The 26,389-nt window shown below is 41.5% G+C and overlaps 1 protein-coding gene across 3 annotated transcripts in view; it reads right to left on the bottom strand.

The window, feature by feature from the left end:
- Positions 1–3,230: 3,230 nt before the first annotated feature.
- The window catches only part of gc2 (guanylyl cyclase 2), a 34,110-nt gene continuing 10,951 nt past the window's right edge, over positions 3,231–26,389 (bottom strand). For 2 of the 3 annotated variants that reach the window (XM_045701567.1, XM_045701566.1), the window contains exons 12-27: positions 24,931–25,049; positions 20,930–21,014; positions 20,545–20,641; positions 20,162–20,293; positions 19,825–19,905; positions 19,438–19,614; positions 18,985–19,141; positions 18,460–18,609; positions 17,815–17,963; positions 16,984–17,147; positions 15,985–16,177; positions 12,556–12,730; positions 12,296–12,394; positions 10,445–10,539; positions 10,028–10,116; positions 3,231–4,959 (exon numbers count right to left, since the gene is read on the bottom strand). In XM_045701567.1, the coding sequence (XP_045557523.1) occupies positions 4,833–4,959; positions 10,028–10,116; positions 10,445–10,539; positions 12,296–12,394; positions 12,556–12,730; positions 15,985–16,177; positions 16,984–17,147; positions 17,815–17,963; positions 18,460–18,609; positions 18,985–19,141; positions 19,438–19,614; positions 19,825–19,905; positions 20,162–20,293; positions 20,545–20,641; positions 20,930–21,014; positions 24,931–25,049 (2,089 nt within the window). In that variant the 3' untranslated portion in view covers positions 3,231–4,832. Of the gene's footprint in view, positions 4,960–9,825; positions 9,930–10,027; positions 10,117–10,444; positions 10,540–12,295; positions 12,395–12,555; positions 12,731–15,984; positions 16,178–16,983; positions 17,148–17,814; positions 17,964–18,459; positions 18,610–18,984; positions 19,142–19,437; positions 19,615–19,824; positions 19,906–20,161; positions 20,294–20,544; positions 20,642–20,929; positions 21,015–24,930; positions 25,050–26,389 lie in introns of all 3 variants that reach the window. The other variant, XM_045701568.1, reaches the window with a different exon arrangement.

Raw genomic sequence — 26,389 nt, forward strand, 5'->3', positions numbered from 1 at the left:
GTATTTATTCAGGCGCTTAAGAAATAATTTACCTGTGCCCTGTCTGGTCAAGCCCCTGAGAGACAGGGATGGGTGTAACGCATCATAATAAGTTATTAATTCTATCCAAACACCTCACTTGTTAAAGAGGCAATCAGCAGTTAAAACAATAACAAAGTTTACTCCCCAACACTGTTTCCTTACAAAGCAAGGAGATTGGGCTGGAGAAAAGTAACCACTCTCAAATTCAAAGACAGGGCTATGGATGCAAGGACTGACCATCCATGATATGAAAATTATAGTTTTAATCATGTTTTTAGGCTATACTGATTGGCCCTTTAAGTAAATACACAACAGTAGTGTCTTCGGTCATAATGTGAATAGGGGCTCCATTCAATCAGATCTGCTTTGACGGTGTCTGAGGTACAACTGGCTTTCTGCATTATCAACTAAAGCGGACATTGCCATTGGCTGCACAGAGTCACATTGACATAAATCCCATGCAGCCTTATTTACAAATTCTAACACTGTAATGTGAGATGTAATCTACACCTCCATTAGGAACACTGGAATTTGAGATGTAATCTACACCTCCATTAAGAACACTGGAATGTAAAATGTAATCTACACCTCCATTAAGAACACTGGAATGTAAAATGTAATCTACACCTCCGTTAAGAACACTGGAATGTAAAATGTAATCTACACCTCCGTTAAGAACACTGTAATGTGAGATGTAATCTACACCTCCATTAGGATGATAGAAAACCTCATTATTTCGTTGAATGATTTTTTAATTTTAGCGTAATTGTTTCTATATAGTCCACACAAGGATTCCCTAACTGGCAGCCTGTGGACCGAATTTGGCCCACAGGTGTTTTTATTTGGCCCCCAAGTTTTTTTTGCAAAAAAAAACAAATATTTGTATTTTTTATTGTTGGACATAAAACACTAGCATATCATCTCCAATTGATTTTAATTTAAGAAATCTGTTCCCAAGTATTTCCCTGCATAATAGAAAGACACCTGATCATTTAACATAAGCAAGGTTTGAAATGATTATGTTTTAGTAAAACAATATATCTGTTTGGGCTTCTTGCAGTCAATTTGAAGTCTACAAATTATTTGTAATTATGTTCCAGCACGTCACTGAATCTAGTTGATGATCCCTGGCCTACACTTTCTCCTTCTGAACTTCTAACGCGAGTGGGGTCGGGTGTGGCTTTGTGACAATGATCGCAAGAGCAACTGCTCAGCGAGTTGATTTGACGGCTCCAATGCAGTTCCACTCCCTCTGACACCACCAAAACATCTGCTATCTTTGGTTAACAGTTAATCTCATTGAATCTAGGTCTAGATTATGGGAACATTGCAACAATTGTTTCAAAATATTAGTCATTTTTTAGAAGTCATTTTAAGATAAGAGTTTTAAGAGACGATTCTGTGCAATTGATTCAGCGAGAGATTTTCTGATAACATATAAGGCATGATACCAAGTAACTTTTTATTTAATTAAATAGTCACTACCCTGTCTATGCTTTTTTTATTTCTTCCCTTCAGTATTGCAGGGGCGCCGTTTACTGGTTACCTTAGTGCATTACTGTAGGTCTGCTTCCCGTTGTGCTTTAGGTGTGATGCCATTTTACAAAAATGGGACCCCCCAAAATGTTTTAAAATACGGTAATTTGACTAATTAAGAAATACTTTGAGCAATAAAAATGCAATTGGGTGTACTTTATGATTGTATTCTTATCTTTTAGTATTTCTTAATATTGTTGCATTTTCGAAAAGGAACCTTCAAGGAAGCATTTCGTTGGAAGTGTATACCATGTACATACGACTAATACAACTTCACACTGTTCTGTATTGTTGGGTTATTTTTTCCCCAAAATGCATGAACATATCGCTGAAATAGAACAGTGGTGGATGGGTTTCCTCAAGCGGGAGAGATACTAAACTGCACAGAATAGTATTAGTAGTTTACCTCATTTCCATATTTACACATATCATGCTATACCTCCCTGCCCAGTCCTCACCCGCCTCCCTTTCTCCTCCCTCCCCTTTCCCTCCATCCTCCCCTTTCAACCCCCCTCCTCGCACACCACTAAACCCCAGATGACATAACAGTTCCCTAGATGAAAGCACTCTAGTCTCCTCTCTTTTATGCATCACATTTCAATATAGTTAATTGATCATGTCAAACCGGTGTGTTTAGTGCTGGGCAGGAACTAAAACCTGCAAACCTCATATTTTTGCTCTGCTCACTCAGAAGTACAGTAAATGGTACTGTACTGTTGACACCCGTGGAGGCTGGGTGGGAGAAGCTATAGGACGACTGTCTCATTGTAATGGTTGGAATGGAATTCATTTCTCAGTTGGTAGAGCATGCTGCAAGCACCAGGGTTGTGGGTTTGATTCCCATGGTGGACCAGAACGATTTATTTTTTATTTTTAAATCTATGCAGTCACTACTGTAAATCGCTCTTAGTCTGCTAAATGACTCAAATGTAAAATGTAAGCATATGGAAACTATCTTCCATTCCAACCATTACAATCAGCTCCTACCACCTGCCTCTACTGGTAGACGGAAACATATTCCCAGGCAGCAGTGTATTATCATATAATGTAGTGCCTGGCTGTAACAAAAACCTGCAAAACCCAGTAGAATCTGGAACCCTGATTTACAGTAAATGGTACTGTACTGTGGATTGATATATATTCCCAGGCACCATATCTCTATGAGCAGGTTTATAGTGGGATTACAATCCGGCCCCTCCTGTACATGATGTTCTAGGAGCAGACAGACTGGTCGGGACAGGAATAGAGCAGTAGATAATCCCAATCCCAGTTGCATTCTGGGTCCCCATCTGATGCATCTGCTCTATCTGCCATTAGAGGGCGTTGTAGTCGAATTAAAACTGTTTTGGTGAGACTAAAGGGACTTTTTTGGCACGCAAACCGACTAGCCCAAATTTTAAACTGATCCTAGCCTTAAGCCTAGCCTTAACCCTGACTCTAACGTAATTATAACCTATTCTAAAATTAAAGATTGGTTTGCATGTCAGAAGTCCCTTTTAATCTCTACCGGTTAAAACCTGTGACATGTGGAGTGGGGACAGTACATGGGAGAAGGGTAGAGTAAGTTACCTCTGCTAACCACCGATACAAATTGTTTTCATAATTGATAAGGCTAATAGGTTTACCTCTGTGTATCTAATTTGAATGCCATTCAGAATACCAAAAATACAGTATTTGTGATCTAGCAAATACGTTTATTGTAACCGTGTGCCGTCTTTTCATCATTGAACTATATAACCACACTGTAGACCTACATATTGTCTGTCACATTTGGGGCATGAAAGTGCATTATTGTGGGTTAACTGACCAGTAGTGACAATTTTCACATTTGTATTGCAAGCCATGCTAACAAGTTACAGTACACAATTATACATGAATACAATCAACACCAGTAAACAAACAAAATATTATATCATCTTGAATTGGTTATAATACAGGCATGTTGAAAAATGATGATGGAAAGAATCATTCAGAAAGACATCCGTATAGGAATGTTTGTGCGTCATCAGAATGTATTTTTTTGTATTTTAGCCTAGTGGTTAGTGTTGAACTTGTAACCGAAAGGTTGCAAGATCGAATCCCTGAGCTGACAAGGTAAAAATCTGTCGTTCTGCCCCTGAACAAGGCAGTTAACCCCACTGTTCCTAGGCCGTCATTGAAAATAAGAATTTGTTCTTAACTGACTTGTTTGTGTGTCATCAGAGTGTATATTTGATGGATTGTCTCTCACATATATATACTCATTCATTTAAACATCTCAAGCCTTTTGTGAGTGATTTCACAGATGTGTTATACATGTTACAGAAACGTTTCACTTATACGGGGATTTTTACATATGTAGCGACCCGTCACTGACCCATCATATTTTTTGTAATTGTTGTTTTTTTGCACTACATTGTTGGGAAAATAGCTCGTAAGTAAACCTACACCTGTTGTATTCAGTGCATGTGACAAATACAATTTGATTTGACCTATGCGGTTCAGAATTCTGGGAGAGTTTTGCTGGAGTTTTCCTGGAAGAGTCTGAGGTTTACATTAAAGAACATCAACATAACACAACATGCAAGAACAAGAAAAAGCAAAGCTGGCGTTTCAGTAAGTCAGCAGACGGACAGAGTGTGCTTCCTCGAAACGTGGGACTGCAGGGAGCATGACGATCAAGAGAGACTGTTTCGTCAGGGCGCGAAGAGAGGAGGATGAGAAGGAGGAAATTAGGAGGAGAAGAAAAGTAGGAAGAGGCTTTGAGCAAAGCGTTCATGGGAGACCAAGCGAGTAGACTCACTGGACAGATCCGATCCGTGGTTTACTGAGTAATAGTCCTACTGATAGTTCTAATAATAGTCCCTGGCCCAGGTGACTCATCGTCCTACCGTCCGGCAAGATGCTTCATATTTAAAACAAGCTGCAGTAATCTCTACACAGCACATCCTTTCACTTCCCCTCCCCCGTCACACACACACACACAGGCGCATGCAGACGCAGGAGCACGCACACACTGTTGCTTGGGCAATGCATGACCAGACACTTGTAAGTGCCCCTTTCTGAATATTCACCAATAACTTGCAGATGCAAACTTGTCACTGGGTCCTCTCCCTCCCTGCTGTTCCCTCCTCGTTGACCATGGAGCGACAGTAAGGATTGGTGGTCCTCATTGGTCTGCCACAAGTTCCATTGATTCAAAATGGAGTCAAAATATGCCTTTGCTGTAGCTCCCATGATGCCTCTTTCTGGCTAGGGTCAAAGGTCAGTGGTGGTGCGTCATGAAGTCTGATTGGTCAGTGGTGGTGCATCATGACGTTGTCGTCGTCCACCATAGTAACCATAGCCACCGTTCTGACAGTGGAGATCTTCTTCACAGCCTTCTGGAGGAGCAGCTTGAAGTCCTTGATCTCCTGGACAGACCTGGAACACACAAAATACAACAAAGAGAGAGAGAGAGATTTAGCCCAGAGTGTTTCCACCTAACAGTGGCTTACACTAGGGGTCAGTCAGTTCCAGGCCTCGACGTCCAGCCGCAGTACTGCTGGTCAGAATCAGACCTGGGACACCAAGCGACTAGACTCACTGGTGACATTTAAGAATACATCAAATAACTATCAGGGAGAAGCAGTACTGTGGACCCAGTTAAGGGTTCATACGTTTCATGAAACACCAACTCTGTTCAATATCATATAAACATTATAGTGGTATTGGCATCAAATGATAAATATGTAACTACGACACAAAAAGTTAGTGAGTTTTTAGGAACAAAACTTAAGGGACAAACAGAGACAACATACAACATATAAAGACCGCGTAACATACAGTACAAACAACAACATATCTGGGATTCCACACTGTAGGCAGCAGTCTATCTAGGCAGCTCACATAACATATGAACTACATGGTATCTACCTGTCCCAGCTCACATAACATATTAACTATGGTAGCTACCTGTCCCAGCTCACATAACATATTAACTATGGTAGCTACCTGTTCCAGCTCACATAACATATGAACTATATCGTATCTACCTGTCCCAGCTCACATAACATATTAACTATGGTAGCTACCTGTCCCAGCTCACATAACATATGAACTACATGGTATCTACCTGTTCCAGCTCACATAACATATTAACTATGGTAGCTACCTGTCCCAGCTCACATAACATATTAACTATGGTAGCTACCTGTCCCAGCTCACATAACATATTAACTATATAGTATCTACCTGTCCCAGCTCACATAACATATGAACTATATAGTATCTACCTGTTCCAGCTCACATAACATATTAACTATGGTAGCTACCTGTCCCAGCTCACATAACATAGTAACTATGGTAGCTACCTGTCCCAGCTCACATAACATATGAACTACATGGTATCTACCTGTCCCAGCTCACATAACATAGTAACTATATAGTATCTACCTGTCCCAGCTCACATAACATATTAACTATGGTAGCTACCTGTCCCAGCTCACATAACATAGTAACTATATAGTATCTACCTGTCCCAGCTCACATAACATATGAACTACATGGTATCTACCTGTTCCAGCTCACATAACATATTAACTATGGTAGCTACCTGTCCCAGCTCACATAACATAGTAACTATATAGTATCTACCTGTCCCAGCTCACATAACATATTAACTATGGTAGCTACCTGTCCCAGCTCACATAACATAGTAACTATATAGTATCTACCTGTCCCAGCTCACATAACATATTAACTATGGTAGCTACCTGTCCCAGCTCACATAACATAGTAACTATATAGTATCTACCTGTCCCAGCTCACATAACATAGTAACTATATAGTAGCTACCTGTCCCAGCTCACATAACATAGTAACTATATAGTATCTACCTGTCCCAGCTCACATAACATAGTAACTATATAGTATCTACCTGTCCCAGCTCACATAACATAGTAACTATATAGTAGCTACCTGTCCCAGCTCACATAACATAGTAACTATATAGTATCTACCTGTCCCAGCTCACATAACATAGTAACTATATAGTATCTACCTGTCCCAGCTCACATAACATATTAACTATATAGTATCTACCTGTCCCAGCTCACATAACATAGTAACTATATAGTATCTACCTGTCCCAGCTCACATAACATAGTAACTATATAGTATCTACCTGTCCCAGCTCACATAACATAGTAACTATATAGTAGCTTCCTGTCCCAGCTCACATAACATATTAACTATGGTAGCTACCTGTCCCAGCTCACATAACATATTAACTATATAGTATCTACCTGTCCCAGCTCACATAACATATTAACTATATAGTATCTACCTGTCCCAGCTCACATAACATAGTAACTATATAGTATCTACCTGTCCCAGCTCACATAACATAGTAACTACATGGTATCTACCTGTCCCAGCTCACATAACATAGTAACTATATAGTATCTACCTGTCCCAGCTCACATAACATATTAACTATATAGTAGCTACCTGTCACAGCTCACATAACATATTAACTATATAGTATCTACCTGTCCCAACTCACATAACATAGTAACTATATAGTATATACCTGTCCCAACTCACATAACATAGTAACTATATGGTATCTACCTGTCCCAGCTCACATAACATAGTAACTATATAGTATCTACCTGTCCCAGCTCACATAACATATTAACTATATAGTATCTACCTGTCCCAGCTCACATAACATATTAACTATATAGTATCTACCTGTCCCAACTCACATAACATAGTAACTATATAGTATCTACCTGTCCCAACTCACATAACATAGTAACTATATGGTATCTACCTGTCCCAGCTCACATAACATAGTAACTATATAGTATCTACCTGTCCCAGTTCACATAACATATTAACTATATAGTATCTACCTGTCCCAGCTCACATAACATAGTAACTATATAGTATCTACCTGTCCCAGCTCACATATTAACTATATAGTATCTACCTGTCCCAGCTCACATAACATATTAACTATATAGTATCTACCTGTCCCAGCTCACATAACATAGTAACTATATAGTATCTACCTGTCCCAGCTCACATATTAACTATATAGTATCTACCTGTCCCAGCTCACATAACATATTAACTATATAGTATCTACCTGTCCCAGCTCACATAACATAGTAACTATATAGTATCTACCTGTCCCAGCTCACATATTAACTATATAGTATCTACCTGTCCCAGCTCACATAACATATTAACTATATAGTATCTACCTGTCCCAGCTCACATAACATAGTAACTATATAGTATCTACCTGTCCCAGCTCACATAACATATTAACTATATAGTATCTACCTGTCCCAGCTCACATAACATAGTAACTATATAGTATCTACCTGTCCCAGCTCACATAACATAGTAACTATATAGTATCTACCTGTCCCAGCTCACATAACATAGTAACTATATAGTATCTACCTGTCCCAGCTCACATAACATATTAACTATATAGTATCTACCTGTCCCAGCTCACATAACATAGTAACTATATAGTATCTACCTGTCCCAGCTCACATAACATAGTAACTATATAGTATCTACCTGTCCCAGCTCACATAACATATTAACTATATAGTATCTACCTGTCCCAGCTCACATAACATAGTAACTATATAGTATCTACCTGTCCCAGCTCACATAACATATTAACTATATAGTATCTACCTGTCCCAGCTTACATAACATATTAACTATATAGTATCTACCTGTCCCAACTCACATAACATATTAACTATGGTATCTACCTGTCCCAGCTCACATAACATATTAACTATGGTATCTACCTGTCCCAGCTCACATAACATATTAACTATATAGTATCTACCTGTCCCAGCTCACATAACATGGTAACTATATAGTATCTACCTGTCCCAGCTCACATATTAACTATATAGTATCTACCTGTCCCAGCTCACATAACATATTAACTATATAGTATCTACCTGTCCCAGCTCACATATTAACTATATAGTATCTACCTGTCCCAGCTCACATAACATAGTAACTATATAGTATCTACCTGTCCCCGCTCACATAACATATTAACTATATAGTATCTACCTGTCCCAGCTCACATAACATAGTAACTATATAGTATCTACCTGTCCCAGCTCACATAACATATTAACTATGGTATCTACCTGTCCCAGCTCACATAACATATTAACTATGGTATCTACCTGTCCCAGCTCACATCACATATTAACTATATAGTATCTACCTGTCCCAGCTCACATAACATAGTAACTATATAGTATCTACCTGTCCCAGCTCACATAACATATTAACTATATAGTATCTACCTGTCCCAGCTCACATAACATGGTAACTATATAGTATCTACCTGTCCCAGCTCACATATTAACTATATAGTATCTACCTGTCCCAGCTCACATAACATATTAACTATATAGTATCTACCTGTCCCAGCTCACATATTAACTATATAGTATCTACCTGTCCCAGCTCACATAACATAGTAACTATATAGTATCTACCTGTCCCAGCTCACATAACATAGTAACTATATAGTATCTACCTGTCCCCGCTCACATAACATATTAACTATATAGTATCTACCTGTCCCAGCTCACATAACATAGTAACTATATAGTATCTACCTGTCCCAGCTCACATAACATATTAACTATATAGTATCTGCCTGTCCCAGCTCACATAACATATTAACTATATAGTATCTACCTGTCCCAGCTCACATAACATAGTAACTATATAGTATCTACCTGTCCCAGCCAACATATTAACTATATGGTAGGTACGTGTCCCAGATGTATCAAGATCTCTGCCCTCCCAGGGGTAGTTATGATAGGATCAGGATTATTTGCTCTATTACAAAACACATTAGTGTTCTCATACCAGTATATTAGCTAAAATTATAGTGAAATACTCAGAATCAAATCTTCACATATCACTGTTTACAAGTGAAACTTAGGCCGGGATTGAATCAAAAGTGCATTGTCGAAAACGCACATTTCATTGAATCCCGGCCTTAAACTTGTAAAGTAGAAGAACTGATTTGATCAGTGACCAACAAATGAATATAAACGATGTTGAGTGGTAAACCAAACCAGGTTTGATTGAGTTTTATTTATTGAACCTTGATCTAACCAGGCAAGTCAGGTAAGAACAAATTGTTATGTACAATGACCGCCTGGCAAGTCCCAAACTACAGCAAGTAAAAACGTCACCAAACAAGTAATGTTATACATTTTCCATGCATAACATTACCTTATGTAATTCAGTTATTCTTCTTTGTAAGCTGTTGCAGTTTCTCAGCTTTTTTCTTCTTGTACCTCGCTATCTCCTCCATCTGCAGGCCATGAGCCATTTGCCTGTGGAAAACGAATCGGACACAGAGGCAGGATCAACAAGAAAAGGCACAGACAGTGGAGGAGTGACGGCGGAGGGAAGGGAGGAAGGCGTTCCTTACCCTTTCTTGAATTCAGGGGGGACGGGGAGAGGTTTCTCAAAGTTGTCCTTCCCTATGAGCCAGTAGGTCTCCTCTGTTCCTCCTTTTCCCTGCGGAGAGGAGAGAGTATAGGAGGAAAGGATAGGGAGAGGAGAGAGTGAGAGACAGAGAGTTCAGTAGGGAGTTTCTAGAGAGTTCTTGGTAGTTCTAGAGAGTTCTTGGTAGTTCTAGGGAGTTCTTGGTAGTTCTAGAGAGTTCTTGGTAGTTCTAGAGAGTTCTTGGTAGTTCTAGGGAGTTCTTGGTAGTTCTAGAGAGTTCTTGGTAGTTCTAGAGAGTTTTTGGTAGTTCTAGAGAGTTCTTGGTAGTTCTAGGGAGATCTGAGCTTACTGTATGCAACATGATGGTGGTCCCAGGTATAGTCAGTCTTTTGTCTCTTACCTTCAGGTCAGTTTTGCCTCTCAGTTGCACCTTGTATCCTGCCTTGAGTTCCAGCAGGATTTTAACTGTGCTGTTATGGACATGGATTCTGTAGGCTGCAAATACAGGCGGCAGGACACTCACAAAGTCAAGTTCACATAGACACTCTCTAGAGAAGCTTCATGGCTCTTTCATGCACCCACGACATGTCCTTAACTTCTTTAGAATGAACAGAAGCTAGAACAGTGCATATACAGTGCCTTCAGAAAGTATTCAGACCCCTTGACATTTTCTACATTTTGTAACGTTATAGCCTTATTCTAAAATGGATGAAATATATTGTTTTTTCTCAGCAATCTACTACACAATAACGCATAACGACGAAGCGAAAACGTGTTTTTAGAAACTTTAGCAAATTCATTTAAATAAAATCTGACAGAAATACCTTCTTTTCATAAGTATTCAGACCCTTTGCTATGCGACTCGAAATTGAGCTCAGGTGCATCCTGTTTCCACTGATCATCCTTGAGATGTTTCTACAACTTGGAGTCTACCTGTGGTAAATTCAACTGATTGGACATGACTTGGAAAGGCTCACACCTGTCTATATAAGGTTCCACAGTTGACAGTACATGTAAGAGCAAAAACCAAGCCATGAGGTCACAGGAATTGTCCGTAGAACTCAGAGACAGAATTGTGTCGAGGCACAGATCTGGGGAAGAGTACAAAAAAATGTCTGCCGCATTGAAGGTCCCCAAGAACACAGTGGCCTCCATCATTCTTAAATGGAAGAAGTTTGGGACCACCGAGACTCTTCCTAGAGCTGGCCGCCCGGCCAAACTGAGCAATCGGGGGAGAAGGGCCTTGGTCAGGGAGATGACCAAGTACCCGATGGTCAATCTGACAGAGCTCCAGAGTTCCTCTGTGGAGAAGGACAACCATCTCTGCAGCACTCCACCAATCAGGCCTGTATGGTAGCGTGGCCAGACGGAAGCCACTCCTCAGTAAAAGGCACATGACAGCCCGCTTGGAGTTTGCCAATAGGCACCTAAAGACTATCAGACCATGAGAAACAAGATTCTCTGGTCTGATGAAACCAAGATTGAACTCTTTGGCCTGAATGCGAAGCATCACGTCTAGAGGAAACCTGGCACCATCCCTACGGTGAATGATGGTGGTGGCAACATCATGCTGTGGGGATGTTTTTCAGCGGCAATCCTAGTCAGGATTGAGGTAAAGATAAACGGAGCAAAGGATAGAGAGATCCTTGATGAAAACCTGCTCCAGAGTGCTCAGGACCTCAGACTGGGGCGAAGGTTCACCTTCCAACAAGACAATGACCTTAAGCACACAGCTAGGACAACGCAAGAGTAGCTTCGGGACAAGTCTCTGAATGTCCTTGAGTGGCTCAGCCAGAGCCCAGACTTAAAGCCAATCTAACATCTGGAGAGACCTGAAAATAGCAGTGCAGCAATGCTCCCCATCCAACCTGACAGAGCTTGAGAGGATCTGCAGAGAAGAATGGGAATAACTCCCCAAATACAGGTGTGCCAAGCTTGTAGCGTCATACAAAAGAAGATTTGAGGCTGTAATCACTGCCAAAGGTGCTTCAACAAAGTACTGAGTAAAGGATCTGAATACTTATGTAAAATGTTATATTTCATTTTTTTCAATATATTTTTTATTTCTAAAAACCTGTTTTTGGTTCGTCATTATGGGGTATTGTGTGTAGATTGATGAGGGAATTTGTAAAAAAAAATATCAGTTTTAGAATAAGGCTGTAACGTAACAAACTTTGGAAAAAGTTAAGGGGTCTCACTACTTTCCGAAGGCACTGTATACTGCAGCAATGCATCGTGTATTATAACTTACGCATCCCAGTGGACTCCATACGAGAGGCTGTGGTGACAGTGTCTCCGAACAGACAGTATCTAGGCATGGTCAATCCCACCACCCCCGCCACACACGGACCTACAAGACACACACACACACACACACACACACACACACACACACACACACACACACACACACACACACACACACACACACACACACACTATAGATAGGCACTGTGTGTTTTTTTGTGCATGTGCATTCATATGTATGTGTGTACCCCCTGTATCTCTCACCTGAGTGTAGGCCTATGCGTATCCGTACAGGTACGTCAGGCATGTGTCTCATCTTGAAGGTGCCCACAGCACTGAGGATGTCTAGCGCCATGTTGGATATCTCTGCAGCGTGACGATCTCCGTTGGCAACCGGTAACCCTGACGCCACCATGTAGGCATCGCCTATCGTCTCCACCTACGGGTAGAGAGGAGGACGGGTGGAAAACATTTTGATTGGTCAATTAACTTCAGGTGATATATACAGTATATGTATATATATATATATACAGTACCAGTCAAAAGTTAGGACACACCTATTCATTCAAGGGTTTTTCTTTGTTTTTACTATTTTCTACATTGTAGAATAATAGTGAAGACATCCAAACTATGAAATAACACATATGGAATCATGTAGTAACCAAAAAAGTGTTAAACAAGTCTAAATATATTTTATATTTGAGATTCTTCAAAGTAGCCACCCTGTGCTTGATGACAGCTTTGCACACTTGGCATTATCTCAACCAGCTTCGTGAGGTAGTCACCTGGAGTGCATTTCAATTAACAGGTGTGCCTTGTTAAAAGTTAATTTGTGGAATTTCTTTCCTTCTTAATGCGTTTGAGCCAATCAGTTGTGTTGTGACAAGGTAGAGGTGGTATACAGAAGATAGCCCTATTTGGTAAAAGACCAAGTCCATATTATGGCAAGAACAGCTCAAATAAGCAAAGAGAAACGACAGTCCATCACTACTTTAAGACATGAAGGTCAGTCAATATAGAACATTTCAAGAACTTTTAAAGTCTCTTCAAGTGCAGCAGCAAAAACCATCAAGCGCTATGATGAAACTGGCTCTCATGAGGACCGCCACAGGACAGGAAGACCCATAGTTACCTCTGCTGCAGAGGATAAGTTCATTAGAGTTACCAGCCTCAGAAATTGCAGCCCAAATAGATGATTCACCGAGTTCAAGTAACAGACACATCTCAACATCAACTGTTCAGAGGAGACTGTGTGAATCAGGGCTTCATGGTCGACTTGCTGCAAAGAAACCACTACTAAAGGACACCAATAATAAGAAGAGACTTGCTTGGGCCAAGAAACACGAGCAATGGACATTAGACCGGTGGAAATTGTCCTTTGGTCTGATGAGTCAAAATGTTAGAATTTTGGTTTCCAACCACCTTGTCTTTGTGAGATGCAGAGTAGGTGAACGGATGATCTCTGCATGTATGGTTCCCAGCGTGAAGCACGGAGGAGGAGGTGTGATGGTGTGGGGTGCTTTGCTGGTGACACTGTCAGTGATTTATTTAGAGTTCAATGCTCACTTAACCTCTTACATCTAGACGTTCCGCTAGCGGAACACCTGCTCCAATATCCAATGATAGGCGTGGCGCGAATGACAAATTCCTCAAAAATACAAAAACTTCAATTTTTCAAACATATGACTGTTTTACACCATTTTAAAGACAAGACTCTCCTTTATCTAACCACACTGTCCGATTTCAAAAAGGCTTTACAGCGAAAGCAAAACATTAGATTATGTCAGCGGAGTACCCAGCCAGAAATAATCAGACACCCATTTTTCAAGCTAGCATATAATGTAAAAAAAAAAAAAAACACAGCTAAATGCAGCACTAACCTTTGATGATCTTCATCAGATGACACGCCTAGGACATTATGTTATACAATACATGCATGTTTTGTTCAATCAAGTTCATATTTATATCAAAAACCAGCTTTTTACATTAGCATGTGACGTTCAGAACTAGCATACCCCCCGCAAATTTCCGGTGAATTTACTAAATTACTCACGATAAACGTTCACAAAAAACATAACAATTATTTTAAGAAATATAGATACAGAACTCCTCTATGCACTCGCTATGTCCGATTTTAAAATAGCTTTTCGGTGAAAGCACATTTTGCAATATTCTGAGTAGATAGCCCAGCCATCACGGCTAGCTATTTTGACACCCACCAAGTTTAGCCCTGACCAAACTCCGATTTACTATTAGAAAAGTTTGATTACCTTTGGTGTTCTTCGTCAGAATGCACTCCCAGGACTGCTACTTCAATAACAAATGTTGGTTTGGTTCAAAATAATCCATAGTTATATCCAAATAGCGACGTTTTGTTCGTTGCGTTCAAGACACTATCCGAAGTGTAAATAAGGGTCACGAGCACGACGCATTTCGTGACAAAAAAATCTAAATATTCCATTACCGTACTTCGAAGCATGTCAACCGCTGTTTAAAATCAATTTTTATGCCATTTTTCTCGTAAAAAAGCGCTAATATTCCGACCGGGAAAGCGTGTTTACATACAAAGAGAGAGAAAATAAAAGCATGGGATCCCCTCGTGCACGAGCCTGAGTCTCATAGTACTGTGACCGACCACTATCCAAACGCGCTACTGTTTTTCAACCAGGGCCTGCAAAGCCACGATTCAGCTTTTTGCCGCCTTCTGAGAGCCCATGGGAGACGTAGGAAGTGTCACGTAACAGCAGAGATCCCCTGTTTTGGATAGAGATAATCAAGAAGGCCAAGAAATGGTCAGACAGGGTACTTCCTGTACAGAATCTTCTCAGGTTTTGGCCTGCCAAATGAGTTCTGTTATACTCACAGACACCATTCAAACAGTTTTAGAAACTTTGGAGTGTTTTCTATCCAAAGCTAATAATTATATGCATATTCTAGTTTCTGGGCAGGAGTAATAATCAGATTAAATCGGGTACGTTTTTTATCTGGCCGTGAAAATACTGCCCCCTAGCCATAACAGGTTAACCAGCATGGCAGCGATACGACATCCCATCTGGTTTGCGCTTAGTGATCCTTTGTTTTCAACAGGACAATGACCCTACACACCTCCAGGCTGTGTAAGGGCTATTTGACCAAGAAGGAGAGTGATGTGCTGCATCAGAAAACCTGGCCACCACAATCACCCAAACTCAACCCAATTAAGATGGTTTGGGATGAGTTGGACCGCAGAGTGAAGGAATAGCAGCCAACAAGTGCTCAGCATATGTGGGAACTCTTTCAAGACTGTTGGAAAAGCATTCCAGGTGAAGCTGGTTGAGAGAATGGGTGGCTACTTTAAAGAATCTATAAATAAAAATATTTCTTCATATGTTTCACACTTTTTTGGTTACTACATGAATCCATATGTGTTATTTTATAGTTTTGATGTCTTCACTTTTATTCTACAATGTAGAAAATAGTAAAAATAAAAAACACCCTTGAATGAGTATCTGTGTCCAAACTTTTGACTGGTACTGTATATATAAAGGGAAATGTACTGGGCAGACCGAAGCCAATTAGGGCACTGTTAAGTTTCCCTACAGGAAGTTTTAGTAGTAGGTAGTAACTTTGCTCCAGATTCTTAGTTGTAGGACACTGCTGAGTGTCATTGTGTGATTAAAGTGTGGTTCTCTCTCTCTCTCTCTCTCTCTCTACCTTGTAGACGTCGTGGTTGCCAATGATGGCGTCAAACAGCGTGTAGAGGTCGTTCAGAAGGTCAACCACTTCGATGGGCTCGCTATTGGCTGAGATGGTGGTGAAGCCAACGATGTCACTGAAGTACAGCGTCACGTTATCAAAGTACTCCGGTTCCACTGTACCACCCACCTTCAGGGCATTCGCAACCGTCCTAGGAAAGAGAGGGAGTGTGTGAGTGGGGGTTTGTGTGTGTGTATGTTCCACTGTACCACCCACCTTCAGGGCATTCGCAACCGTCCTAGGAAAGAGAGGGAGTGTGTGAGTGGGGGTTTGTGTGTGTGTATGTTCCACTGTACCACCCACCTTCAGGGCATTTGCAACCGTCCTAGGAAAGAGAGGGAGTGTGTGAGTGGGGGTTTGTGTGTGTGTATGTTCCACTGTACCACCCACCTTCAGGGCATTTGCAACCGCCCTAGGAAAGAGAGGGAGTGTGTGAGTGGGGGTTTGTGTGTGTGTATGTTCCACTGTACCACCCACCTTCAGGGCATTCGCAACCGTCCTAGGAAAGAGAGGGAGTGTGTGAGTGGGGGTTTGTGTGTGTGTATGTTCCACTGTACCACCCACCTTCAGGGCATTTGCAACCGTCCTAGGAAAGAGAGGGAGTGTGTGAGTGGGGGTTTGTGTGTGTGTATGTTCCACTGTACCACCCACCTTCAGGGCATTTGCAACCGCCCTAGGAAAGAGAGGGAGTGTGTGAGTGGGGGTTTGTGTGTGTGTATGTGTGTGTGTGTGTGTGTGTGTGTGTGTGTGTGTGTGTGTGTGTGTGTGTGTGTGTGTGTGTGTGTGTGTGTGTGTGTGTGTGTGTGTGTGTGTGTGTGTGTGTGTGTGTGTGTGTGTGTGTGTGTGTGTGTGTGTGTGTGTGTGTGTGTGTGTGTGTGTGTGTGTGTGTGTGTGTGTGTGTGTGTGTGTGTGTGTGTGTGTGTGTGTGTGTGTGTGTGTGTGTGTGTGTGTACTTACGGTGGCAGCATCTGAGTGAGTAGTTTCTCAGTCTTCTGTTTCTCTATCTCCAGCTCCTCAGTCCTCTCTCTGATCAGCTCCTCCAGGTTAGAGGAGTACTGCTCCAGCATCCTCAACATGGAGTCTATGATGTTGGTCTTCCTGCCCTTGTTGATGTTCTTAAACTGGAGAGAGAGAGAGGGGGGGAGAGAGAGAGAGGGGTGGGGTAGAGGGGAGTGAGAGAGGTGGGGTGGATGAGAGAGAGGGATAGAGAGAGAGAGAGGGATAGAGAGCGAGAGGAAGAGAGAGAGACAAGGATAGAGAGGGGGATAGAGAGAGAGAGAGGGATAGAGAGAGAGAGAGAGGGATAGAGAGAGAGAGGGATAGAGAGAGAGAGGGGAAGAGAGGGAGAGAGGGATTGAGAGAGAGGAAGAGAGAGAGACAAGGATAGAGAGAGGGAGGGATAGAGAGAGAGAGGGATAGAGAGAGGAAGAGAGAGAGAAGGATAGAGAGAGAGGGGGATAGAGAGAGAAAGAGGGATAGAGAGAGAGGAAGAGATAGAGAGAGGGATAGAGAGAGAGGAAGAGATAGAGAGAGGGATAGAGAGAGAGAGAGAGAGAGAGAGAGAGAGAGAGAGAGAGATGAGAGAGAGAGGAAGAGAGAGAGAGAGGGGGACAGAGAGAGAGAGAGAGAGAGAGAGAGAGAGAGAGAGAGGAAGAGAGAGAGTGAGATAGAGAGAGAGAGAGAGAGAGAGAGAGAGAGAGAGAGAGAGGAATAGAGAGAGAGAGTTTGAGTTTCTGAAACAAACACACAGATTTGAAGGCATTGTATAACCCACCCCACCCTCTGTACCAGGTCAAAGATCTCGTCGAAGCATGGCCGTCTGTCTGGCTCTTCATTCCAACACTGTTTCATCAGCTGGATACACTCCATAGGGGCGTAGTCAGGGGAGACCACCGGACGACACAGAGGAGGGGGCTTACGGATTTTCTGGATCAACTCTGGAGGACAGGGGTCAGAGGACTATTCAGCTAAATTCATATTTCCTCAATTCCTCCTTAAAACTCATTGGAGAAGAAGGTTTGAGGGGAGGGGCCTGAGATCGTCTCCTCCAATATGGTTGCGATGGAGGCGATGAGATAAAATTCATGGAATCACAGAAAGACATTTACATAGAGCCAGTCATATTCAATTCAAATCACAACTTTATTGTCTCACAATGGCAGAAACATCTAATGGAGAGGGACAGGTCTTACTGACAGATGGGACTATCCAAATAAAGTGATACCAAGAAATCTCTTACCTGCAAAAGACCGCTCCATCATGCATAATGGTGGGCCCCTCATGACCACTTCTGTTACCTGTAGTACAGGTGTACTCTGGGTAATGTAGTCTCTTACCTGCAGAAGACTGCTCCAGCATGTAGAAAAGCGGGCCTCTCATGACCACTTCTGTTGCCTGTAGTACAGGTGTACTCTGGGTAATGTAGTCTCTTACCTGCAGCAGACTGCTCCAGCATGTAGAAAGGCGGGCCTCTCATGACCACTTCCTGCATGATGATGGCGAAGCTGTATACGTCCCCATGGAGACTGCCGTAGAGACCGGGGGAGGGGCCACGCAGAATCTCAGGGGCAGTCCACAACAGGTCTAGGAGGGAGGGGCACACACACACAGGAAGAGAACCAAACAAACACATACTGTACATAAACACACTACCGTTATATGCACTTTTTTATCAGACAGAACCCTGTCCAGATGGAACCCTGTCCAGACGGAACCCTCTCTAGACGGAACCCTCTCTAGACGGAACCCTCTCTAGACGGAACCCTGTCCAGATGGAACCCTGTCCAGACGGAACCCTGTCCAGATGGAACCCTGTCCAGACGGAACCCTGTCCAGATGGTACCCTCTCTAGACGGAACCCTCTCTAGACGGAACCCTCTCTAGACGGAACCCTGTCCAGACGGAACTCTGTCCAGACTCAAGGCAAATCTCTCTCCACTCCTCTCCAGACCTACTCACCCTCTGCAGGAGGTTCTGTGTAGGGGAACTTTGCTGCCTCTAGAACCTCGTTGTATCCGTAGTCAGAGATCTTCAGGACGAAGCGTCCGTCCACCACACAATTCCTGCTCTTCAGACGACCATGATACAAGTTCCTGTGGTGCAGGTACTTCATACCCTGGGGGAGAACACGGAACATAGAACTCAGAGACAGAACACTGGAGATAAGCATGGAAGCCAGACATGCTCTTCCACCTTACCTCATTCACTTTAGAACCCTCCCTCCCTCCGGCTGAGGAACTTTGACATCTCCTGCCCTTTCTCTATCCCCTCTTCTTCCTGTCCTAGTCATGCCTCCATCCCTCCCTTCCTCTCCTCACGTTAATAAGGTCTAATAGTAGAGATGACTTGAACATCCATCCCTTCCTTTCCTCTCTTTCTCCCTCTCCCTCTCTCGCCCTCCCTCCACCCTACCTTAATAAGGTCCAGCAGTAGTGATGACTTGAACATCCAATCCAGTTTGACATCCTCATTGAGCAAAAGGTCTTCCATGCTTCCCCTGGTGCAGAACTCGGTTACGATGGCAAACACTCCACAGTCGTGGAAGAAACCCAGGAAAAGGTTAATGTTCTCATGACGCATGTCCTTCATCTGTGTGTGTGTGGGGGGGGGGGCAGGGGTTAGAGGTTAGGGGGTCAGTGCAGATTGAAGTAGGAATTGTATGGATTTGGTATCGTATTTGCAACAGGGTGGAGAACTACTGAAAATACAACAACAACAGAACAGCATCAACATTAAAGGAAACTATACCCAAGGATATGAATAAACATGAATAAATATATATTTCTAAAGGAAACCCACCAATTCAAATACGTCACTGGTTTTGGGGTTGATATTCCTGAACGCGCCATGAGGTAGTCTCTTCAGCCACGCCCAGTCTCCCTGGAGAAAAAACCCAACAACATTTTATTTATCTATGGTATCAAATACTAAAATAGCCTATTACAAGTATGTGTCCGTTTGTTTGTATTTGGCTCCAAATCTATCTTACTGAACCAATCTTAAGATATTGGGCCATAATAGTCAAGAATTTACACCCTCAGATGTTCATCACAAACATGTATTACATTTACGCAGTTTGTCATAACAAATGAATCAAACATTTGATCAATCAATCAACCATTCTACTCTGTCTCACCTCATAGAGGACGACGTTGGAGTTCTCGTAGGTAGCAGGTGATTGTTCAGAGAAGGGGGACGTGGGGCTGTGCTGTGAATGGCTCGTCAGAGAGACTTCACTGATCTTTCTGTTACTGTCTATACTAAGCTTCTGAAAATGTTACAGAGTAGACATCATAGTTTAAGTTTCACTACAACATTTATTTATTCATTTGACCTTTATTTAACTAGGCAAATCAGTAAAGAAAATGGACCCCTGCCCCCAACTGTTCCGGTCTGTCGCTCTGTACATTCAATAATATTTTTTTTAATAAAAAAAATATGAACATTTTGCAAATAGAAAAGGCTCAAACGATAAAGCAACAAAAAAAGTTCCTTAAAAGTTGATCTAGAACTGCTGACCTTGTTGCTAAGCGACGGGTTGATGAAGGTGACGTCGTCAAGGGTGAGCAGGATCTTGTTGGGACCCCGGAACAACCGGATGTGGTTGATGCGTCGCCTAGACAACAAGAGACAGAGACATAAACAAAGAGAAGTTATGGATGGTTGACTTCATTAAGACCATAACCAATAGAATTATGTTACACATTCACTCTAGGGGTGGCCCTTAAAAGGGCCAATGCTAACAATTCAGGGACAGTTCACCCAACTCAACTGGTCAGACAACTAAGATGTTAAGAGTTAGATGGTGCCTATCTTTCCCATTAGTTTGGAATTGTGGCCAGTATGTATAGTGGAACGTGTATGAGAAGGACTGTATAGGCAAGATCATGTTGTAGAGCTTTACTTGATGCAGTAGGTTAGAATAAACAAGACGAAACCCATCTGGACGAATCCCAGGAAGATCCTAACAGCAGAGAACGGATCCACACCTGGGGAAAACATTTCAGCAATTTTTCAATCGTGTTGGTGTTATTTTCACAAGTATTTTCAAAACTCTTAAGTACAAAACTCTAAACTGATAACATTTGTAATACATTTACACTTTAGTCATTTAGCAGACGCTCGTATCCAGAGCGACTTACAGTAATGAATACATTTCATTTCATGCATTTTTTTGTACTGGCCCCCCGTGGGAATCGAACCCACAACCCTGGCGTTGCACACACCATGCTCTACCAACTGAGCCACAGGGAAGCCGGTTTTACTTTCCAGCCCAGCGTAATACCCGCTATCTTCTGTTCAGAACCTTTGATTGTGCATTCATTAGAGTTTTACACATCTTTCACCCCTGAGTCATTCATGCAAAATCAAAGTTTTCCGTGAAATACCATGAGAACATTTAGTTTAGTCACCAATACATCAGATAATGATATGGTCACCATTTAGTCATTTTAACTAACGTTAAGTCCAATAGCAAAACAAGATACACGTTTTAAAAACTGTTATTTTTGAAGTGCTGAACACACAAATATTAGATGGTAATTTTCCATACAGTATTTGACTATAACTTCACATGCACAATTCTTTACATAATTTGTATCCAATAGCAGGTTATGAGCATGTTGAGAAATACGTCAGTCTTACAGTTTCCTTATACAATACATACAGTACCACATTACATAGAGTACTACAGTACATACAGTACTACAGTACCTACAGCACCACAGTACATAGAGTACTACAGTACATACAGTACTACAGTACATACAGTACCACATTACATAGAGTACTACAGTACATACAGTACTACAGTACATACAGCACCACAGTACATACAGCACCACAGTACATAGAGTACTACAGTACATACAGTACTACAGTAGATACAGTACGATTTTAGTTTCATTATCCTCATACAGTACAAATAATCAGAAATAGTGGTATTGTAACTAATTAACTAACTAAAATAAATTAACTAAATGAATTAACTAACATTAAATCGAATAGCAAAGAATACAAGATACACGTTTTAAAAACAGTTATTTTTGAAGTGCTGTTAGAAAGAATAGTAGATTGTAAATATAATTTTCCATACAGAATTTGACTATAGCTTGACATGCACAATTTTAGTTTAATTATCCTTATACAGTACATACAGTACTACAGTACATACAGTACTACAGTACATACAGTAAGTAGGTAAAATAATCAGATATAGTGGTATTGTAAACCAGTCGGCTATGGTAAAAACTTACCACGGTGTTGTATGCCATTTCTGCCCCATGGATAACTGTACAATATCACCTTTTCTACATGACTTGTCAACTGACACAGTATCTCCTGTCTCTCTGCTTGAAATTCATCAGCTTAATGTATCAATGAAATTCAGATACTGGCTGGAATGTATTGTTATATACTGTATAATCCTAGGTATTTCAGCAGTGCATTGTACACTACGCTATAATGGTAGCACATAGGGAGTCTTTCCACTTTGTCCTATTGAAGCACACCGGCTGATGGAGAAGGAGGATGTAGTATTTACAGCCACATCCATACATGATTTGGTTTTACTTTCCAACATAAATTGATGTCAAACTGATACATTTGTTAGGTAAATATGTAGAATGTTACAGTGTTCAGCAGTTATTAACAAACTATATATACGTTAATCGTACTACACCGGCTCGGGCGCTTGTCGGATGTGGCAGGGCTTGCAAACCATTACAGACTACAAAGGGAAGAGAGCTGCCCAGTGACACGAGCCTAACTATTTCTATGCTCGCTTCGAGGCAAATAACACTGAAACATGCATGAGAGCACCAGCTGTTCCGGAAGACTGTTCCGGAAGACTCTCCGCAGCCGATGTGAGTAAGAGCTTTAAGCATGTTACCCTAGTGTTCTTGGGCACAGGGACTATGGTGGTCTGCTGAAAACATGTTGGTATTACAGACTCAGACAGGGAGAGGTTAAAACTGTCAGTGAAGACACTTGCCAGTTGTTCAGCGCATGCTCGCTGTACACGTCCTGGCAATACGTCTGGCCCTGCGGAATGTTGACCTGTTTAAATGACTACCGACCCGTAGCACTCACGTCTGTAGCCATGAAGTGCTTCAACACCATTATCCCAGAAACCCTAGACCCACTCCAATTTGCATACCGCCCCAACAGAGCCACAGACGATGCAATCTCTATTGTACTCCACACTGTCCTTTCCCACCAGGACAAAAGGAACACCTATGTGAAAATGCTATTTATTGACTACAGCCCAGCGTTCAACACCATAGTCCCCTCAAAGCTCATCACTAAGCTAAGGACCCTGGGACTAAATACCTCCCTCTGCAACTGGACCCTGGACTTCCTGACGGGCTCCCCCAGGTGGTAAGGGTAGGTAACAACACATCCGCCATGCTGATTCTCAACACAGGGACCCCTCAGGAGTGCATGCTCAGTCCCCTCTTGTACTCCCTGTTCACTCATGACTGCACAGCAAGGCCCGACTCCAATACCATCATTAAGTTTGCCGATGACACAACAGTGGTAGGCCTGATCACCGACAATGACGAGACAGCCTATAGGGAGGAGGTCAGAGACCTGGTCGTGTGGTGCCAGGTCAACAACCTCTCCCTCAACGTGATCAAGACAGAGGAGATGATTGGGGACTACAGGAAAAAGAGGACAGAGCACGCCCCCATTGTCATCGACGGGGCTGCAGTGGAGCAGGTTGAGAGCTTCAAGTTCCTTGATGTCCACATCACCAACAAACTAACATGGTCCAAGCACACCAAGACAGTCGTGAAGAGGGCACGATAAAACCTATTCCCCCTCAGGGTCCTCAGATCCTCAAAAGGTTCTACTGCTGCACCATCGAGAGCATCCTGACTGGTTGCATCACTGCCTGGAATGGCAACTGCTCGGCCTCCGACCGCAAGGCACTACAGAAGGTAATGCGAACGGCCCAGTACATCACTGGGCCCAAGCTTCCTGCCATCCAGGACCTCTATACCAGGCTATGTCAGAGGAAAACCCTAAAAATTGTCAAAGACTCCAGCCACCCCAGTCATAGACTGTTCTCTCTGCTACCGCACAGAGTGCCAAGTCTAGGTCCAATAGGCTTCTAAACAGCTTCTACCCCCAAGCCATAAGACTCCTGAACACCTAATCAAATGGTTACCCAGACTTTTTGCATACACCACTGCTACTCTCTGTTGTTATCATCTATGCATAGTCACTTTAATAACTCTACCTTCATGTACATATTACCTCAACTAACCGGTGACCCCGCACATTGACTCTGTACCGTTACCCCCCTGTATATAGTCTCGCTATTGTTATTTTACTGCTGCTCTTTAATTACTTGTTACTTTTATTTCTTATTCTTATCCGTATTTTTTTAAACTACATTGTTGGTTAGGGGCTCATAAGTAAGCATTACACTTTAAGGTCTACACCAATTGTATTAGGCGCATGTGACTAATAAAATTTGACTTGATTTAATTAGGCATTACATCATTTTGATTCAGTAGTTATCAGATTTGAGCAGTTTGATTAACTGATAGTTAATTATACTGTTAACAAATGACAAGAAAATCAAAAGTGAAGTGAATATTGCATTTTGAAAAAGCACATACTGAGATTGAATATGCGTCCAAATTAAAAGAGTAATTTTGTGAATTTTGTGAATTTGTTTGTTGCCCTCAGTCCTTTGAAAATGTGCTTAGTGTTTTGAAAAAGAAGCCATTTTGATGATCTGTTTTGTGAAAATGTACCACAAACAAAGTGATTGAAAGAAAACGGTGTAACTTTATGTTACTAATACCATGCTTTATGTTAACTATACATCAAGGAACATTTGCATGTGTCTGTGTGTGTCTGTGTGTTTTTGCGGATCTGCATCTGTGTGTGTACCTCCAGTGCAGATGATGCCTTTGATGAACCAACAGTTGGAGTCAGTCTTGGGGGAGATACCGTGTGGGAAGTGGATATCTCTACCCAGGAACCTCACCATGTCAGCAGCCATCTCTATCCTGTACGGGAAGGGGTGGTGGTTAAAGTCACACTCCTGTCTCCTTTTCACCTCATTTAACACCTGATTTACTGATCCAGGTCAGTCATGACATCACAAGTAGAGTGGTGAGTGTTTCCTCTTCAGTTCTCTAATGCTCCTCTATTGTTCTTCAAGCGAAGGGAGAAGGCCGATGACGTCAGAGAGCACCGTCAGATCAACTCCGTGAGTGGCCTACTCCATGAAGTATGCAGTTCTTTCAACAACAAAAAACTATTTTGCTCACAACATATTTTTTTAAGTGTGTGTACTTTACTGCATTTATACGTGGGATTTAGTTTTTTAACACTAAAGTTCAAACATAGCTGGAGTGCGTCTTTAACATTAGTAGTACGAGTATTAACCCTAACCTCACCACGCCAGAAATATGTCTATCCTGTAGAACAGGGGTGTCAAATACCCATGGGTGGTTTGAGTAATAAAAATAAAAAATGGACAAACTCAATATACTTTAAAATCAGTGGTGTAAAGTACTTAAGTAAAAATACTTTAAAGTACTACTTAAGTAATTTTTGGGGGTATCTGTACTTTACTTTGCTATTTATATTTTTGACAATGTTTATTCCACATTCCATTCCTAAAGAAAATTCTGTACTTTTTACTCCTGCCACCCCAAAATACTCATTACATTTTTTATGTTTTACAGGACAGGAGAATGGTCCAATTCACGCACTTATCAAGAGAACATCTCTGCTCATCCCTACTGCCTCTGATCTGGCAGACTCACTAAACACAAATGATTCGTTTGTAAATTATGTCTGACTGTTGAAGTGTGCCCCTGGCTATCCGTAAATAAAAATAAAAAATGGTGCTGTCTAGGTTACTCAATATAAGGAATTTAAAATGATTTATATTTTTACTTTTGATATTTAAGTATATTTTAGCAATTACATTTACTTTTGATACTTGAAAGTATATTTAAAACCAAATACCTACTTTTGCTCAGGTAGTATATTACTGGGTGACTTTCACTTTTATTTTAGTAATTTTCTCTTAAGGTATCTTTACTTTTAAATCAAGTATGACAATTGAGTACTTTTTCCACCACTGTTTAAAATGTTTATTTCACCTTTATTTAACCATGTAGGCTAGTTGAGAACAAGTTCTCATTTGCAACTGCGACTTGGCCAAGATAAAGCAAAGCAGTTTGACACATACAACAAGACAGAGTTACACGTGGAATAAACAAACATACAGTCAATAATACAGTAGAAAAAGCCTATATACAGTATGTGCAAATGAGGTAGGATAAGGGAGGTAAGGAAATGATCAGTCTATAATTTTAATGGTAGGTTTATTTGA

Source organism: Salmo salar, chromosome ssa18 (assembly GCF_905237065.1).
Source record: "Salmo salar chromosome ssa18, Ssal_v3.1, whole genome shotgun sequence".
In the NCBI taxonomy this organism is placed as follows: Eukaryota; Metazoa; Chordata; class Actinopteri; order Salmoniformes; family Salmonidae; genus Salmo; species Salmo salar.